Source organism: Aquila chrysaetos, chromosome 1 (genome assembly GCF_900496995.4).
Source record: "Aquila chrysaetos chrysaetos chromosome 1, bAquChr1.4, whole genome shotgun sequence".
In the NCBI taxonomy this organism is placed as follows: domain Eukaryota; kingdom Metazoa; phylum Chordata; class Aves; order Accipitriformes; family Accipitridae; genus Aquila; species Aquila chrysaetos.
In genome coordinates this window covers 1,329,607-1,349,286 of record NC_044004.1, presented here as the reverse complement: position 1 = coordinate 1,349,286, position 19,680 = coordinate 1,329,607, and the positions used below count along the sequence as shown (strand labels likewise).

Sequence of the window (19,680 nt, the reverse complement as noted above, 5' to 3'; positions counted from 1 at the left end):
TTCCCCAGGGAATCACCCGTGGGTCCAGTGGTGAGAGTGTGTTTTGTTCCAGCTATTCATTCTCTATTTGATCTTGGTCTTTTTCTCAATAGTGCTGGTCTTTGAACATACGTGCAACCAGCAATAAAATAAATGCCCTCTCTATTGCATCTCTAGTATGTATCTTCACTTGTGTGCTTTTAGCTTTGGGGTACTTTATATAATATCATGCTTGCAGAAATATCAGCATTCATTGTTTTAAGAGTGCACAGGCTAAATACGAGCTGGATCCATTATCTTCCCCCATTCATGTGTAACACAGCTGCCGTCTTCCCTCTGTACTGTAATGCTGTATTTCAGGTGGCCCCAAGTCAACTTAAAACCTGATCAGGACTGTGTGGCTAAACTTTCTGTCCTGCTTTTGTGCCCTGCAAAAGGCTAGCACTGAACTGGGAACTTTTCTCGGAGGAGCTCCTCTGCAATGAATTTCTCGACTAGTCAATGTGTTGTTTTGAAGACATGCTGGGTCACTGATTAATAATCTATATATGGATAAAAAAGGAAGTTAATTGAAAATACCTGGGATGCATTTTCAAAAAGGCATCTCCTTAATTTGGATGATATTTAAACCATAGCATTTTTTAAACTGAAACATTTTTGCATTTGCTTATTCCTTTTTTTTAACTATGTAGCTTCACTATGGCATTTCTCTTTACTTTTAATTTCTTAGATGGTTTCTAAGGAAAATCATGTTGCTTTGTGTTTTTGTTTTTTTTTTTTTTTTTTGTTATACATCTTCAACAGTTTCATATCTTGTATTGCACCGACATTCTTCCTCATTAGGAAGTGAGCAGTGTGGTGTTGACCTGTTTTCAAACTTATAAATGCATGGTACTGCTGGGTCTTGGAAACCATGTACCAGTCCGACTGTTCCATCTCATAAAGGTTCCAGTAGAAATTCAAAGGTCAAAGATAGATTATACATTAGGATGGTTTAACTTGGAAAACACGACTCGAGGTGCGAAGGGGAAAGGATCACAGAGTTACAAGGCTGGTGGCAACCACAAGTAATCACCTAGTCCATCTTTCTCTTCTTAAGTAAGTTCTTCAGCTGTGTAATTCCTGACGGATTTTTAACTAACCTCTTCTAATGTTAGCCCTCCCCCAGGTACTGCTGTCCTTCCTTCTCTAGGAAACTCAGGTTACATGGTTGAAAAGTCTTTTTTAGGTCTACTTTTTGACCTGTCAGGCACAAAAGAGAGATTATTCCTTCCTGTTTATGCAGCAGTCTTCTACAGGTTGGAGATTGTAGGAATGTTCTTTTCTGGTCTTGTCCTCTGTAAGATAGGTAGCCCCAATCCATCCTAGAGGGTTGTGCTTTCTAGTCACCTTACTGTTTTTACTTTTCTACTCTGAAGTCCTTCCAACTGATGGGGTTGGTGTTTTTGTGGTGTGGTTTGTTTGTTTGGTTTTTTTTTGGTTTTTTTTTTTTTGTGATAAGCATGGTTTCTAAGCTGGGGCAGGCAATCAGTCACCAGTGAAATGGTGTAGAAGGGTTATTTCAGGTGTGTTGTAGGATTTTGTTCATGCGTACTTGTGTGATGCTTGCTTTCTTAGCAACAGCATAGTTCTTCAGTTTGATGTACTGTGATCACCAGGTCCATTTTCAAAGAGCTACTGTAGAGTAGTTTGTTGCCTTCTTCTGTGCGGCTAATTATCTCTGGCCAAATTTAGCACTTCACACCTGCCACTGTTGAACAGCAATTAATAAAAAGGCTTTTCTCTGAAAAGACATCTGCAGTTCTAATCCTTTCCGCCAACATGCATAGTACTGCCGCACGCAGTCATAAGATCTGTGAAGTTATGAGTGGGGGGTGGGGATGGGGACACAAAATGAATAGGAAGCAATTTTTATTGCTTAGTGCATTCAGATTAAGGCAGATCTAATTAAACTGAGGCAACTGGCTTAGAGCGAGGGGAAGCTCACCTTCACCCGTGCGAAACCACGCGGGGGATCTCACTGCCCCAGGATGCGGCGATGACCTAAAAGTGCAACAGCCGTACAGCAGATTCCTATAGGGGTTAGAGTAACGGAGGGAAAACAGCTGCAGTGGTGGGTAATGAACCCAGACTTTGGGTGCGCCCTCCGGATTGGGAAGTTCCTAAGTTGCTGACTTGAAGGATGGCTCCACAGTCACCCTCCTTTCTTAGGGAGGGTGAAAATCAGCAGTAGGTGGGTGTTGGACGAAGGGATGGAGTCAGCAGAGCCGCACGGGGTCACGGTGGTGCCCTTCAGGTCCATTCCCAGGATTCCTCTCCAGTGCCCTTTGCTCCTCTCTCTCATCACTCTGACACTCTAAATGCTAGCAGAGTGATGTTTAAAAACCCCAAACCCAAAGCACTGCTCCACACCACATGTTCTGTATATAGATGAATGAACTAACGACTTGAGCATCCTGTAAGACCCTTGTGTGATCCCATCGTCTCGTTCTTCACATGTGCCCACCTGTTGTCCGTCCCCCCTTGCTGTGCGTCTGTCTTGGATTATAAAATCTCCTCGTCTGAAAAGCTTCAACGTGTCTACAGAGAGTCTATATAAATAATCATCTATTTTTTTTCAATGTATGGATGTAGACCTTAAGAACAAAACAAAACACAACTCCCCAGCCCCTGAAAACTCGTAGTGTGCAAGGGCAGAATGTATTCTTACTTTTTTTGCTTTAGCCAGGATTGATATGTAATTTTAATAGAAGACTAGTACAGCCTTGGCATTATTTTAGGAGCAGTTTTAAATTACCCTACATGGATTCCTTTTTCCTGGTGGGATTTTCAGGATATAAGCAAATAAAATAATCTTTGGAAGAGATGCTGTGCTCCTGCTCGTAAAATCTCAATACATCATAAAGGAAATGAGCAGTTTTTGCACAGGGCAAGCAGCCAGGAGAGCTGAAGCTACTGCAGAAGGGGGAGCAATGTGATGCAGATGCTGTAGAGAAATTGTGTGTGGGGAGATCACAGGATGACTCCTCTTCTTGCATCGTGGTAAGCTTAAAAACCAGCATGGCCAGCGTTAAAACAAAAGGAAGCCTGTGAGGCTGGATGGCTCTGCTCGTTGAAGCAACACCAACCTCTCAGTGTGAGACCTGCTGTTGAAATTTGGACCAGTGTGGGAAATCATTGTTGCCCAGTATCTTGCAGTAGTCAGTAGGAAACAAATTGGATCCTGAATCAATTTTATATATATTAATACAAAGCTCCCCTCCTACCTGAACTGGTTGCCTCATGGTGAGCTCAAAAAGGAAAGAGATAGCTGTTATCTTCTGAATCCACCTTGAAGCTTGTCCTGCTTTGCTCTGCTATTGTTGCTGCTCCGTGAACCATCCACGTTCTGTTGGATAATTGGAGAGTATCAAATGAAGTTCCTTCACTAGTGATAAATTCATTAAAAATTCAGCTTGTTTCTGCAATTGTTGAAAAGTGTCAGGAAACAAAGATCTTAAGTTGGTTAATATGATCTTATGCTCCTGAATATACTTTGAGAGCTCCGAGTCACAGCTCATGCTGTTGTCCAAGCTCTGTTACTGATTTTGCCTATAGAATGAACAGGGCTCCTGAAAACACACAGGAACTAGTTCATAAAATTTGATGATGCCGGCTGAAATCCAGCAGCAGCTTCCACTGTACCGTAAGCCTGAGTAAAACTAGAAACCTCTGAGACATCTTACAGAGACGAGCCTGGAAATGAATATTTACAACTTTAGTAGCTGTGAAAAGAGTATTCTATGGAAAAAAAGTAGTTTTATGGCATGTTAGTCTCAGACTGACGTGAGGCACCTGAACTCTGAGCAGTCCTCCTCTGCTGGTATTTACTTTTATAATTGGCTGCTTTTGCTAAAGACTTGAAGCTGGGCATGTTTACTTGAAAGTTTGTGTAATTTTTTTTCGGCTATCCCAGCTGGTCTGTAGAAGATGGTATCTCTATTTACAAACCTTCTCCTGTCTGAACTTGAATGAGTATTCAGGAGAATTCCCAAAGTCATCTTTCTACTTGTTGTCTAAATAATGTGTAAGCTGCTTATTTTCTATCCTGATGAGTCTAAAAATCAGCCTTGTTCTCCTGTGTATCTTTACTGAGTCAAACTGATGCCTAGAGCCATAAAGGGCTGAACTGCTGTGATCTTGCTAGTCCAGGGAACCTACAAGTTTGCAAAGTGGGAAATTCTTGAACTGTGAGCCCCAGCTTGATAGGATAATACAGAAAGATGGTTTAGTAAAGAAAATACGTACCTTTTTTTATACCAGGTATATAAAAATACCTTTTTATACCAGCCAGGAGGAGGGATCCAGTGGGAGATGCATCTGAAGATCTAAAAGAAAATATTTGAACTTTATAGGTAAAGCCCACATTGAAGAGTTCTTTTCTCGCCGAGATATTAAGGAGTTAAAACCTAATTGTAATCTATTTGGTGTTGGGGATGGGAAATTCAGTTGTTCTACCGCTCAGGTAAGATAGCTTTTAACGTGAGAATCCACGTGAGCATCTGCTACAAAATTTGATCCATTAAGACTGCAGCATTTTGAGGCTGCCATGCAACAGTGTTAAATCCTGTTGCCTTTTACTTTTCCCTAGTAGTAGGGAAGAAAATCCTTGGTGTTTGCTGTGTGGCTGTTGGCATCCTGTGTGCCAGAATGGTGATGACTATTAAATCAGCTAATAAACAGTTTTGTGCCATGCAAGAGAAAATTGTGTGAAAAGTGATGGTGTTTATGTACGATTTCTTTTTTTGTGAAAAACGTTGCCCTGATTTACATGTAGATGTGCTTTCTCTTTTTTCCCCAATATCCCTGCAGAATCAAGTGACGGACACCAACCGAAAGCTGCAGAATGAAGGAAAAGAAGTAAGTGATACATTCATTCATTCTATCTGTTTTCTGCTTTTCCATTACTTGGCTGTGCTCGCTAGTGGGAAATTAGTCTGTCAATAACTGCTCAGCATTAACTGATAATGTACACGGCATTGGTATTAAAATGTGCATTGATTTTTCTTTCCTGTATTTTGCTTTTCTGCATGAAAGATGAGTTGGGTGAGAGTGTTGGGAAGTGATTTTTCTTTTTTACTGCTTGTGGATTGAAAGCTAGTGGAAGGCAAAACTTGGGAAGCAGGAGGGACTTGAAGCAACAATAATCAAGTTGTGGGCTTGCTCCTGCAGCCCTGAGTGGTGTGAATGGGACCATTCATAACAATACCGCATCAGAAGCAGCCTGACCAGCAGGTTGTGGGAGGGCATTCTGCCTCTCTGCTCTGCTCTGGTGAGACCCTACCTGCAGTACTGCATCCAGCTCTGGGGTCCTCAGCACAGGAAAGCCGTGGACCTCTTGGAGTGGGTCCAGAGGAGGCCATGAAGATGATCAAAGGGCTTGAGGACATGGCTGAGAGAGTTGAGGTTGTTTAGCCTGGGGAAGAGAAGGCTCCGGGGAGACCTTATTGCGGCCTTTCAGTATATAAAGGGGGCTTATAAGAAAGACAGAGAGAGACTTTTTACCAGGGCCTGTAGTGAGAGAACAAGGTATAATGGTTTTAAACTGAAAGAGAGTAGATTTAGCTTGGATGTAAGGAAGACATTTTTTATGATGAGGGTGGTGGGATGCTGGACCAGGTTGCCCAGAGAAGTTGTGGATGCCCCATCCCTGCAACTGTTCGAGGTCAGGTTGGATGGGGCTTTGAGCAACCTGATGCAGTGAAGGATGTCCCTGCCCATGGCAGGGGGTTGGACTAGATGGTCTTTGAAGGTCCTTTCCAACCCAAACCATTCTGTGATTCTATGAATATGAGCTGGAGAGTCTGGCTCCTGCTTCACAATGCAGTACAGCAGCAATTAAGGTGGTTTTTGAGCTGCATGGGTAGAGGCATCAAGGCATGGACAAAAAGGAAGTGATTGAGCATGTCTTGGATGTGATGTGCCTCTAACCGCATTCATTCTTCTGCCCCTTCATCAGGAGGGAACATTAACAGACTGGGGGCACTTCAGAGCTGAGTATGTGTGAAGGCACTGATGCTTGAGGGTTTTCAAGTGCCTAAGATGGAGATGTGTGAGAACTCCCAGGGACGGTCCTTCTTGCATTGCTCTACCCATATTCCATATAAATCTTCTACTCTTTGTACCTTTTCTGTTTTCCTTCTTAACCACCCTCTCAGACACCCAGATTTAATTTTGCTGAGAGTACACGCAGGCATTACTAATTCAGTCAGCTGCATTGCATTTGAAAAACAAACAAGAAAATCCCCATGTTGGACTGTGTCAGACCAATTATTCTAATGAAGATTAAAGATAAAAATGCACTTTGGGGAGGAGGTGATGCAGCTTCTCTCCTGAATCAAATAAACATACCTTTGTGTTACCTTGAATGGAGGATTCACCTCCAAGAGTAGAAGAGCCTGGGATTTCAAAAGGACTTTGCAAACTCAGTGTGGTACAGTGGAGATAAGTTGGTACTCTAGAGGACAAATCCATGACTTGCCCCTTTGAAAAAAAGAAACGAAGGAGTTTTGTTTTGTATGCGATGGCTGATCCTTGTTTTGCCCTTGTCCAGATGCACAGGTTTTTTTCTGTTAGAGACTGAGCATTTAAAAATCCCTTGTTAGTTTGTGATGGTAAGAATGCCCCTGGGAGCGAGCGGCCACATCCTGTCTTTGAGAAGAACTAGAAAAAGAAAAGCTTGGAGAGGGAGTAGGGAAAAGATGAATGAAATAGGAAGGGGAAATAATTTTTGGAATTCACAGGACGTGCTACAGGGCTGGTATTTTGATGGCTTTGGTTTTGCTGCTTGCTTACTTGAAAGTAGGCTTAGGGAATGCTACTGCTACTCGATTAAACAACCCAAGGCTGCTTGTCCTCCCTGCTTCAGCAACGCTCTGCAGCGCTTGGTGAGCTCTCCGGTTATCAGAGTAGGCTTTGTTGTCAACCTACTGTTTGGATGGTCGTGACAAGTGCAAAGCAGTTTATATCCTCTCTACTCCGTCTGTTTACTGTTCTTAGTGAAACTTTTTTTTTTCCTTTCCAAAGTTGATAATAGCAATGGAAGAGCTGAAGCAATGCCGTTTACAACAGAGAAATATTTCAGCGACGGTTGATAAGCTAACACTGTGTCTTCCTGGTGAGGAATCTGAAATTGCTCTTTATCTGTATAGCTGTTTATTTTAATTCGCATCTCTTTGCTTTGTGCTTGTGTCTCAATGCTTGTGTGTTTTTCCTTCTCTTTCCAGTCCTGGAGATGTACAGCAAACTGCGAGAGCAAATGAAATCTAAAAGGTAAATTTTGTATAGTCTGGTGTTTGTATTGGAAGAGTTGAAAAGCACCTGTTTGGTGCCAGATAAATTAAAGAGGTTCTCAAAACTTAGGACTTCAAAATCAGCCTTTCCAAGTTAACTTATCTGATTTCTGGCTGGTGTCTTCATGGTCCTGCTCAGCCTCCTGCGGTACAGCCTAGAACCAGGATTGTAGTGGCTCTAATTTTGTTTTGAGTTAGGCTTTTTAATTAAGGTGGATGTTCACTTTTGTTTTCATGGAAGCTCACTGTTGTGATGCATACAATCAATGCATGACTTGGTACTTATGTGCTATTAAGTAAATTTAATTCTATGAATGTCATAATATAAAACCTGATATAATCTGAGAGAATCCAATGAACGTGAATGGAAACCAAACACCTGAGAAATATTGTGCAGGATGGTAGAAGTTGGTGAGAAGGCATACGGCTTATTTCGTGGTAGAAATAATTGTTCAGAAGAGTGAGCTGAACTAAAAGGACTTTGTGGCTCAGAAATCATGAGCTGTAAATCCAGGATTTTTCTCACCCTGCATCTGTTCTGATGCTGAAGGATGAAACCACGGTCCGGGATATTTGCATGGCTGGGATCCTGGGGGACGGTTTGTTTAAGCAGCATGGGACTTTGGAGGCGCGTTGTAGCCCTGGGGGTGGCAAATTGGGCAAAGAGCAGCTGCTGGAAGGAGGTCAACTGAAAATGCGGCAGGCTCCAGCTGAATGCCACGCAGGGAGAGCAATCAGATCCGATGCCTGGTTTGTGCCTGCCATCTATCATAGAAACAATACAGAAGAAACCAGATGTTTCAAACAAGGCGATAACTAATTGGATGGGCGTATTTTTACACTTCCCCTCCTGCCTCTGCTGATCTCTGTGGTCCTTGGACCCAGAAGCCTTGGGTAAACAGATAGGCATTACTCCTGAAAGTTGGGCTGGCCGGAGATGTTATAGGGAGCTTATTTAGCTGTTCACAAAGCGCTCGCTCTCTTTCTCAGAATGGCTCGGTACAGAATAGGGCAGCGTCTAGTTTGTCCAACTGGTTTTAGTCTGTTTATAGGAACAGCAAGGGGCTTATCCGTTGACAGATGTGGGGTGGGGAGCTGGAGCTGATCACAGCGTTGTGAACTTTTGAAGGGAATCCACATGCCGCTCGATTCCCTTGCTCTGGATAGTGTTTCCAGGGTCTGCTTCTAAGAATTGCATCTTTTCTTTTTTTTTTTTCCCCCCACTCTTTGGATTGGTTCATTTTGAAACAAATAGAAGTTGAAAGCCACATTTAAGGAAAATCTGAACCCTTGGCTTTTTTTTTTTTCCCCCTCCTTCTTTCTTTGTCTGGATTTGATGGCTTCATTCACCAAACGCAGCACAACATATTAAATATTTTTGTGTCTGCAACCGTTCTCACTTATATATCATTTCATGATAGCCAGCAAGGGGGTTGGTTACTAGTGTGAGTCTCGGGTTTTGAGTACACAATCTCAGAGGAGTAATAGGTTTTGCATTCGGGGTGAATAAACTCAACTCTCCCAAGGTAGACAAAATGAGTTATGTGCTGTTTGCTGCGTGATGTTTATAAACTGAATGCAGGTGTTTGCCAAATGCAGAATCTGTGTCTGTTAACTGGAGGTGGAGATGGGGAACTCATGGTCCAAACCAGGAGGAGTGACTGTGCAACCAGCAGAGAGCAGAGATGGAGAGAAACGTTTCATCTGCTGTTGTCCAGAATTTAAGGAAGGGACAGAAAGATTTTTCTCCAATGGCTGGGACACATGTGGCTGCTTGTTGGAAAGCGATGAGAAGAAAAAAATCTCTGCCTCCAGAGATCCCTCCTGTTTCTGCAGAGCTCTGGAGGAATCAGTCTTTTTTTCACCCCTGGGTCACTTGTCCTATCCATATGGTCTCCAAGCAGTAAGAAATGAGAGTGCTTCGTCCTGCTTGTAGCCGAGAAGCCGCTGTAGAGCTGTACGCACCAGAGCAGGGCCTGCGTACTTCCAGAAAAAAACCAAACAACAAAAGCCAGCTCTGACTCTGTTTTATCAAACTGCTGTTTCCCCCATTTGGCAAGCGCTCCCGTTTCACTGGTGCCATGGTCCCGGGGGTACAGAGCTGGGCAACAACGTGGCCCCTCTGGCTGGCTGATAATAGGCATTAGCATAAGGGATGCAATCTGGGCCGAGGTGGCAGTACTTTGGCAGCAGGAATCGCTACACGTCTCATGCAAGAACAGTGTTGAGCTTTCCTCTGTCCCCAGGTCTTTCGGACTCTGTTTTCGGCAGGCAGCCAGGGACCCTCTCAGTGACCGCACGCTGTCCCCCCCGGCCACCTTTTCGCTGCTCCTCGTTCAACAAACAATGCCCTGAAATATAACAAACCCCCCAATGTGTGTTTATTCCTGTGGTTTAATTTCTGGCTTTCTGTGCACTCCCAAGTTTCTCTCCAGAGAGGTTTGCATTTTATTGCAAATAGTTTTTCATACCTTACCATAGTGTAAACACTGGCCGGGTTATGGGGTTAATCTGTTTGACTTCTGGTGTTGGGAACAGGACAGGCCACTTCTGGTTAAAATAACTCCCCTGTGGACCTGCCTGGAGTTCAGGCAAGAATTATTTTGAATGGGGATATGAGTGTCAGGTTTTTTTTTTTTTTCAGTGGTGCTAATATGTTTCTTATGACTAAACATTTTTTCTCCCCCGAAAATTCAAGGTGTAAGTGGCAGGTGCTTGTGGCCAGGATTAACCATGGGTGTAGTCAGCTAAAGTAGCCTTAATTCTCCCTCGAGGTGACTGTGACCTGGTGTTAGTCTGAAATACGTTTTTATAGACCCTGCTAATGCTTCCTAGATGGTTCCCTGATAATTTTTTTTTTTTTTAAACTTTGACCAGATCTGTGGTCAGATGAAGAGGAGGACAGTCTCGCATTTTACATCACCATTCAAGAGGCTTCCCATATTTCTCTGAACAGGCAAATCCTATGGACTCCTACTTCCTGAAGGGAAAAGAGGGGAGAGCATTTGAGAAAAATGATTTGCTTAGAATAGTTTCCCATTTAGCATCTTCTGTCAGGCTATGAAGTTTGCTTTTATGCAGAAAGGTAGGATGAAATTTAAGGCCATTGGACATGACCAAAATATAAAGGCATGCATTGTGCATAGGGGAAGAAACATTGGGATTCTTGTATTCTTAAATTTATAAGGTATATTCCTTCTAGAGTGGGGAAGTAAGTTATTTTCAACATCGTGAAAGCCATCTCAGTGGTACAACAGTAGTTGTTGGAGAGGCAGGGGCTTTGTAGAAAATGTATCTGTTGGACCCCTAATCTGGGTTTGTATCCAGATTGTTTTCACCTGTATCTAATAAAAAGTACTTTGGGTGGAAAGTGTTTTTAACTGTGCTTAGCAGCATTAGAACAGCTGGGAGGAAGGTGGGGTCTGACTCCTGGTATGCACAGGGAAAGAAAGCTGAGCTCTCATGTCCAAGATCTTTACAACACAGTAACAAGTATCTGGGCTAGTAGCAGTTTACGGGATATTAACATGTGTTAGACACCAGTTCGTCACTCTGTGGTATAGAATCATAGAATCATGGAATATGATAACACATAATGTGCCCCATGCCTGACACAGACCCCTCGGTCTATGAGGTGCTCTGGTGACCTGCTCACCTTGATGGGCATCACCACCATCCATGAGGCTGTTGGCTCTCCTGGGGAGACCAGTGCAGGGTCTTCCTGGGGTTCCCCCATAAGCCATTGTGCCTCTGTGCTCCTCGGTGTGCGTGGGGCTGAGCTTTTTCCTCATGCAGCCTAACAATACTGTGTGTGGTTGCCGACTTTTCCTTCACTCTCTGATATGGTGCCCCAAATGGCTTTTACTGGGGTGAGAGCTGCTACTGGGCTCAGCTGACGCTGGTCACTTGTGACCCAGGTGGTCCTTGTCTGCGCATCAGAGCTCTGAGTAAGGAGCTGCTACTTCCCTTTGTGTTCCTCTGCTTCTCTGTTTCAGAAGGAAAATGATGCTACCTGGATGTGAAGGTCTATTTTCCTTTGAACAAAACTGAGATTCTTAGATATATTGAATTATTTACAGTTAATGCACTTTTTGGCGGGGAAGTGGGATGGAAATAGCTGTTCTTCTTTCCGCATCTGCCTTGCTTGCTTTCCCCAGACACTACCCTGCGCTGAAGACCCTGGAGCACCTCGAGCACACGTACCTGCCCCAAGTGAGCCACTACCGCTTCTGCAAGATCATGGTGGATAATATTCCAAAGCTGCGTGAAGAGATCAAAGAAGTTTCCATGTCAGACCTCAAGGATTTCCTGGAGAGTATCCGTAAGCACTCTGACAAGATTGGAGAGACGGCGATGAAACAGGTAGGACTCGTGTGCACACACGTGTTGGAGGCTTTTGGGGAAGAGGAGGGTGGTTCACAGTCATGTTAAGGTTCTACTTGTCCAGTCCCAAGGCAGTAAACTTAGTTTTAAATATTGAAGTAATTTTGTTACTAGGTGAAGCAATGATTCTTCATTCTGTGGTTGCTACTAGAGTTTCTATCTTCTGATTTTTATACTGTTGAAGAGTGATGATCCATTTTTGTCGTTGTCTTCTCCCACCTGTATTTTGCCTTAGGCTCTTGGTAGCCCAGAACGGAGGCTGGGAGGTGCAGTCAGGGTGCGTAACTCGCATTTTCCGCTTAGCAGGACAGGGGCATTTGTTTGTGCTGCTGTGCCTGGTGGCAACTGGAAGACCTGGAGACACCAGTGTTGATTTCCCAGGTTCAGGGTGAAGCAATAGAAGTTCACACACTGACTGCAACTTAATTTCTTTTGCATCTTAAACTGATTTTCAAATACTGCATAAAATTTCATTGTGGCTTGCTTGCATTTGCCTAGCAGTTGATGTCTGTAAAAGATGAACCTCATTAATTGAACATCCCCATGCGTATATTAAAATGGAATTGCCTTTTCCCACTCCTCTTTAATATTCTAGTTTTGAATTTCAATAGTTTTTCCTATCACAGCCAGGGAGCATTGCTCACAGTGGCTCTTAAAAAGAACTTTGCTACTTTGATGAAATTCAAATCCACTAGTAATGAAATGTTACCTCTCATGAGCAGTAAACTACTTCCTCTGATAGTGATTGATGGATTGGACTTGTTGATTTATGGGGAAGAACTCTTGCTATAATTTTTCACAAGATGATAAGATTGTGCTGTTATGTTTATGGTTAGAGGTACAGGCAAGTTCAATTTTCTGTCTTATAAACACCATCCTTTCTGTAAAGTGGTCTAGCTTGAGGATTTCTATTAATTTATTTAATTTACAATATATTTGCTGCCTTACTGTCTTCTCAACTTCTTTCTAGTATTTTGGGAAAACAAACCAAGCCTTATACTGTGTAATAGAGCTCTAGAGAGAAGCCATTCTGCATCTGAGAGTTCAGCAAACTTCTTTGTTAGTTGTTGCATCAAATCAAACTAGTCTTTCTGAATCTGCAGAAAACACGCTGTGACCTGGACATCCTGTTGTGGAGCCAGATTTGTGTGGTGGTGATGTCTGGGATGGCTACAGGTGGTGTTGTGCTGAACTTACCTGATAGAGCAGTTTCTAGAACAGTAATTGTTTACAAAAAATACTCTATTTTTGTTCGTTATGTCAGCCAAAGTTTTTAAAAGATTCTTCCTTGGTTCCTGTGGCTGAAGAAATAGGAGTTTAATTTGTCTTTTGGTGCCCAATTAATGCCGCGAATATGCTACTTTAAGCAAATAACTTCTTTATATCCTATTAAGGATATGTACCAATTAGAGACATAAGAGGATGCAGATGTTACATCCTCTTCTTGTAGTTTCCAGTTTTGTCATCATGATGCTGGGAGGGGTATTTAAATCTCCTGGCGCTGTGGCTGATTGCTTTGATGGGTGGGGAGAGATGTGCACGTCCGGCCACATTTCTGTGGCTGCTTAGGCAGACCAATTCTGAGAAATTCCCCATCATTTCAAATACCGTCCTTTGCTACCTTTTCACTAGAGATATTTTTGTAGCTTTGCTTTCCGTCCCTTTCAAATCCACGGTGCACTTCTTCCCGTTCTTCACGTCCCTCCCTCCTGTCCCTTCTCCTGGGGAGAGCTCACGCCCTGCCTGGAGCGCTGTTAATTCTCCATCTTTTGCTCTAAAGAAATGTGGCTTTTTACAGCAAAGCTAAAAAAGTTGCACTAGCTCATACTGGCATCTATTTTTCTGCTGTGGGCACTCTCCTGGTGTTTTGCTTACCACTTCTGACCCTTCCTCCTCTTTGCAATATTTGTCACCTGCATAATTAGGAGAGGCACGGGGCGGGGGGGTGTTGGTAGGGACCGGCTGCTCCTACCCTACCCGAATACAAGAACTGGGGCCCAGTGAGTGAAACCAGCAGGGGCCATGCTTGAAATAAGGCAGGGGGAAAGTTGGTTCTTCATTCTGCGGGTGATAGACCTGTGGTGCTCCTCGTGCACAATTTTCCACGTCTTCAAGAACAAACCGGCCAAGTGCTTTTTCTGGGTTCCCCGTGGGTTGCTAATTGAACAGACTGTTTTGGGCTCAAGAACTGCCTGATCTGACAATAGTGAGAAGCTGGGGGGAGAACTATATTTCCTCACCTTGTTCTCATCCTCATTTGGTGGAGTTTGGTGTTCGATTTTGCAATACTTCATTATCTAAACTCCTGCTGTGAGCCAGCGAGCAGCCATGCATCTGAACAAAACCTCCAAAGGGTGTTTTCTTTCTTCCTGTAACAACTCTCACTTCTTTTTCCTCTCTGTTCATTACACTCTTTGTCTACTTTTTACCTTTTGTCCCTCAGTGTTTGTTTCAACTGCTAATGTTTTGAGCTTCCCTTAAGTTTGTTATTTGTTCTTCAGCTCCAGATAGCCTCTTAGCCTGCACTATGGTCCCTGCTTTGACCTGAGGCAAGCACTCTGTTCCTTCTCCTTTCAATATTTTTCTACCTTATACACTTGCAAAAGTTCATCGTTCACCTTCTGCTCAGTTCCAGCCATTTTGGACTGTAAGGATTTCTAAACTGAGGTCTGGGTTGTGGCAAATTTTTCTTTTGCCTGTTGATGTTGCCAGCATCTATGTTATGAGTGCATCAGAGCTTCAGCATCTGAATGTATCCAACAGAAAACTACTCAAGTGGAAAAGTTTTTTTTTTTTTTTTTTCCTTCCACATAGCCGTTAATTGGGCTGTTGCAAGGGATGTCAAAACCAGATGCACCAAGAAGTTAACATTTAGATGTTTTTAGTTTGCCTACCGATGATACAGTGAAGTATACATCCTCAGTCTCCCCCAAATCCCAGTTTTCTGCTGTTTTGTGAGAGCAGGGTGCAGACACTAGAAGGCGTTTCCTTCACCCTTTGTGGGAACAGTTATCTGTGAGGTTGGACTCGATGGCTTTCCAGCAGTAAAGGCGTTCCTGCACAGCAGCTTGGGGAGGAAGGTCAACTTGCCACTTCCAGTTGCAAAAGCCGAGTTGGAAACGATACTGGAATTTGAGCAACATGCTAGGTTTATTCCTGCAAAAAGTATCATGAGCCGCTTCACCGACGAGAAGTGATGAGGAGCTGAAGCTTTCAGAGCCTCCTGTTGCGTGGGGTCACTTCACGTCGTTTTGCCGAAAGCTAAGGGCAGGGTTTCCACTGCCAGAATTACCAGTATCGCTTCTTGCATCGCTGGGTCTTTTTCCTCGGTCTGTTGGCCGTGATTGATAGCCGCTCTGGAACGGAGCGGAGCTGGCAGGAGGCCTGGGAGAGTCAGGGAACTGCGATTGGCAGCTAAATACATTCGGTTTAAATTAGCATCATATAAATTCTTTTAAAATTGTTTGATTTCACCAGCGGGAATGGAAGAGGGCTTGATACAATGGGGAAAGGAAATCATGTTTTTGTAACATTACAAATCTGAGGCCGATGATGACAAGAGCTGAAAATTTCATTTTGTGATAATCAGAAGGATCTGTCTTGGAGTGCTCGGAGCCGTTGCTGCGTTTCTGGCTGGCAGTCAAGGATGCGGGGAGCTCGCCGGCCCCTCTCTTGGAGAGGAAGCCTGTGGTGGGGTGAAGTCAAGTGAGACGTTCCCGGGGTCAGCTGGACGCGGGAACTGGAGGGATCTCACAGCGCGCAGAGAAACCTTATAGTCTCGCTGTACAAATGATGAGCTCTCATTGACTCCTTTCCTCATGTTTTTTTTTAAATCTGAATTTTATTACCTATGGTTCTGGGGGAATTTGCTGCGTTCCAAATATTGTTCTTAATTACACGGCGCTCGGGCAGATGAAAGTAGCTTTGCACATTTGAACTCCTTTTGGACTTTGGCCCTGTGAACCTGCGTGTGTGTTTTGGTTTTGTTGGTGTGTTTTTTTTTTTTTTTTTTTTTTTTTTTAAAGATCTGAGTTCTGGGCTTGCCAGGAATGAATTACATCTTATTAACACTTGCTGATATCCGGTATGTGGTTTTATTATCTAGCTTAATGTCTGAAATATGCGCGGCATGTGGAGGAGGTCACTTAGGATGGTGCTGCATGCGAAGCGTCCAGGGTAAGCGCAGTGAATGCTGCTATGCAGGGGGCCAAGAATAACCCATCCAAAAGCCATTATCGGATCAAGTCTGTCAGGACGGCCAAAATGTTCAGCGTGCCTTTCACATAGATGGAGGCAAACCAGCATTTTTTAAACTTTTTTTTTCAGCATCACTTGGATGCACTGTTGAAGCTGATGTTTAATAGGTGGTGATCTAGTATGAGTTTGAATGGGTTGGTGTTTTGGCTACGCTTTTTTTAAGGTGATGTTTACTCTTCTTGCCAGCAGATATTGGTGTCCGTGTTCTGAGCAGTATAATGTGAGCTTTGTGTAAGTATATTTTCCCGCAGTGGCAGAAAATATCAACGTGGTGATGTGAGTGTTATACATACAGTTAAAAAATGAGGCAAACCGTTGCACAGTGATGTGCACAACTGAAATGCTGATCTGATGTTGGTAGGAGTGCCGTTCTGACTGTCAGCTGGAGAAGATGATGCTCTTCAGAGCACGGATTAAGGGCAGCTCCATAGAAAGACAACTACATCTCTGAAATCAGTGATTCAGACCTAGGGTTTGGATGACCTCCCTCGCTTCACATGCTATCCCTGCAGGTCAGAGCTGACCAAGAACTGCTCACGTACAGCAGTCAGAGCCTAGCACCCTGCACACCCCCTCTCCTGTTTAACGTGGCCTCTCGTGCCTGCAAATAGCTTGGACAAAGATGCCAAAATAGCACGTGGGTGTGTGCAGCTGCCACTGTACCGATATGCTTTTCTCCAGTATAGAAATTTTCAGTAGCACGGGATCAAAATGCAGCTGGCCTTAGAAAGGAAAAAAAAAAAAAAAATCTTGTGGATGAGAAGCGGAGGAGGAGATTTATTTCCCCCCCCAATTACTTGGACTGGAGATGACAGCTGCTAATAGGCATTCCCTGTGACTGCTGCATGATTACAGGGCCATGCTAAGGCTGTTGAGCACCCAGCTGTGTGCTTCAATATTTTAGGTATGTCTGGATTTAAATTTAATTCTGACCTTGAGTTCCCTGGATTTATGATGATTGGTTTGAGGATGCAAGTTTCTCTGCATAGTTTGCTCTATGCTACTGGTTTGTTCTTACAACTGTAACCGAATCTCAGTGTGCATTTTTACTAGGAATACAGAGAGGTAGCTACGTGTTGGTGATGAGTCCTGAGTGTCTGTTGGTTGTTTTCTTAATTTTAAAGTCATTTTGAATACACTGGTATTGTAATAAAGAATGCTACTGTGCAATTTTTAAAGACTAAATTGAAAGCTTGCATTTTTTTAAAAAGCTGGCTCACGTGCAAGGTGCCCTGCCTGCTTCTCTGCACGATGGCCATGGAAAAAACTGGGTGCGCTCGGCTTGCCGGCATGTGGAGCCTGTTTCCTTGGCTCGCTGCAAGTGTGGTTTCAAGCACTTCCCTTGGTTTTTGGATCCCGGGATGGTGTTTTGCAACAGCAACTATCGTCCTGCCCAGCAATGCTCGCTTCGTGCCTCTCCATGAAGTTTATCCTGTTGGCCTCTTTCGGGATTCCTCTGTGATGATGGTAGAGGTGGGATTACACAGGCAATGGAGAGTTAGAGGGTCCGTGATTCCTGGCCATGGAGGACAGTGGGCAGATATGACGCAGCTTCAGGCCGATGGCATGTGCCCCGAAAGCACGTGAGAAATGCGGGGATGTGTTAGGGAGTTCGCAGAATCAAGGCGGGCGAAGGGGAGGCAATGGGTGGTGGTGAAAGGCAGCAGGGAGGCTTGGTCTGCAAAGGTTGCACGTCACGGCAAACACGCCTCAGCCGTGCAGTATTGCTTTACCGGTGGTGCCTGTCCAGAAATGCGAGGTGAGACTGGTTCCCGTGCCCTGCAGCGGGGAGGTCTCCTGGTGTGGGCAGCCCCCCGGCAGGGACCACGTCCCTGGGAGGCTGAGCCGGCTCTGGCACCCGCTCCACACACACACAGGAGTCTCCAGCTGCAGGTGGCTTTAACTGAGCTGTGAAAACACGAGGATGTTGTCAGGCAGTTTATTTGAAATGATGGCGATAAGTAGAGAGGTGGCATGTGGTGATTTCAGCATTATTGGGAAATCCTGTCCCCTCCCTGTGCTTCATTTTAAATGCAAACACATGCCCACCACCCCAAACCACATGAGCGAGCGGTTCCCTGCGCGGCAGGGGACAGAAGGACATTTTCTCAGTCTCTAGATACTGCCCGCTGGCCTTTTGATGGCCCGGAGAAATGTTTAAAAATGCAGTTTGTGTAGTGTTCTTAATTATCCTCATCCCTGACGTTTTTTAACTTTATGTAATCTTCTGCAGCGCATATGGAAATTGTTTTTGCTTTGTATGAGTATTTTAGAGTAAATTAGATTTTACTGCCTTTCTCTGGATGCGCTGTGCAGAGAATGTCCTTCTTCTGGGTGTCAGTGCTCCGGCAGCAGTCGGTACTCTCCAAAGGTCACGGAAGCCCCATGTAAGACTTCGTCTCCCCTGCCACGTGGGCTGGATCTGCCGGTGCCAAGTCTGGGCTTCCGCGTAGTGTTTGGAAGATCCCTGCATCCGCTTGCTCCGTGGGGGCCATATTTTATCGACATGCCCCAGGACTTCCAAAAGCACCCTTAGATCTGAACTTCCCGCAGGTTTAAGCTGTGTCTCTTATTCCGGAGGTTTTCTTTAACAAGCACAAAAAGTAAAAATAATGTTGTTTATTAAAAGCAAGGAAATTTTATAGTCTTGGATGCAGGCAGGAGAGCCTTTTGAAAAGGTCAGTCTGGTGGCTGGGTTTGTGGTGACTATTTACACAACAGAGTGGGGATAAGGGGATGGTGTTTTCCCCTTCTGGGCAGGTTTGTAAAGCAGAAACTTATTTTCTAGGAAAATTCAGTAACGAGACCTTCTTAATCTTTGATACTGCTGCTTGTCTACTTGTTATATTAAAGTATTATGAAAGGAAATACATCTTCTGGGGCTGTTTATATTAGAAGTCTGATGGCCAGCTATGGTCTCAGCTTGCAGGTTTTTGGGGAAGAGGCTCACAAACCAGGCTGGGTGAAGTGGGATGCTGTGGCCCAGTGGAGAAATGATTAATGTCCTCTGGCTGTTGAAGAAAGGTGTTGCTGTTAGACCTGTGTGAGCTCTGAGGTGCCTTCAGGTGCCTTGGTAAAAATGTTTATTGTCAGAAGCTTATAATGTGTTTGCACCTGTCCTCCCCTACTAAGAAAGAGATGGATAAATAGTAGTGACTCGTGTTGGTCACTTATCCTCGGCATCCTTTGCTTAACCTCTTTGAAAATGTACTTGAGAAAACTGTTAAAAAGATTTTTGGTTTGCACTGGATTAAAATTGCAGACAAATCTTTAATAACTCGCTACTTTTTCATTAAAGACTTGGCCCTGAAGACTGTTTTCTTAACAGCGTGTTGTACGCCATCTCGATGATGACTGGACTAATCACTTGACACTTGCTGTTTAATTTGGAAGCTTTTTGAGACAAATCCTCGTGAAGTGTCTGCATTTGTTAACTCAATCCACCCACTCTTTTCTTGACTCAGCAGCAATTGTGATAGGTTTTGAAGATGAGATGTGAGATATCCTGACGCCGTTTAGCCGGAGCCAGCGTGGTGGCTTTGTGCTTGGGTCTGTCACCATCTTTTGTCCCCTGCTTTGCACGTTCAGGCTGGAGCTCACCTGCAGGAAGCGAAGTGGTACCCAACGAGGTCTCTAACGGCTGTAGGATGCTCTGCTGCTTGCAGCAAGGGTGAAAACCGGGGAAAGGAGAAGAAGGAGGAAGAGATGTGAATTATTTTGAGAACTGGAA

The 19,680-nt window shown here is 44.1% G+C and overlaps 1 protein-coding gene across 8 annotated transcripts in view; it reads left to right on the top strand.

Annotated features, from left to right (window-relative positions):
- Positions 1 to 19,680, top strand: part of EXOC6B (exocyst complex component 6B) — a 310,232-nt gene that overhangs the window by 55,523 nt on the left and 235,029 nt on the right. For all 8 annotated transcript variants that reach the window (XM_030017657.1, XM_030017649.1, XM_030017629.1 and 5 more), the window contains exons 3-6: positions 4,831 to 4,878; positions 7,045 to 7,135; positions 7,245 to 7,290; positions 11,468 to 11,672. In XM_030017657.1, the coding sequence (XP_029873517.1) occupies positions 4,831 to 4,878; positions 7,045 to 7,135; positions 7,245 to 7,290; positions 11,468 to 11,672 (390 nt within the window). The remainder of the gene's footprint in view (positions 1 to 4,830; positions 4,879 to 7,044; positions 7,136 to 7,244; positions 7,291 to 11,467; positions 11,673 to 19,680) is intronic.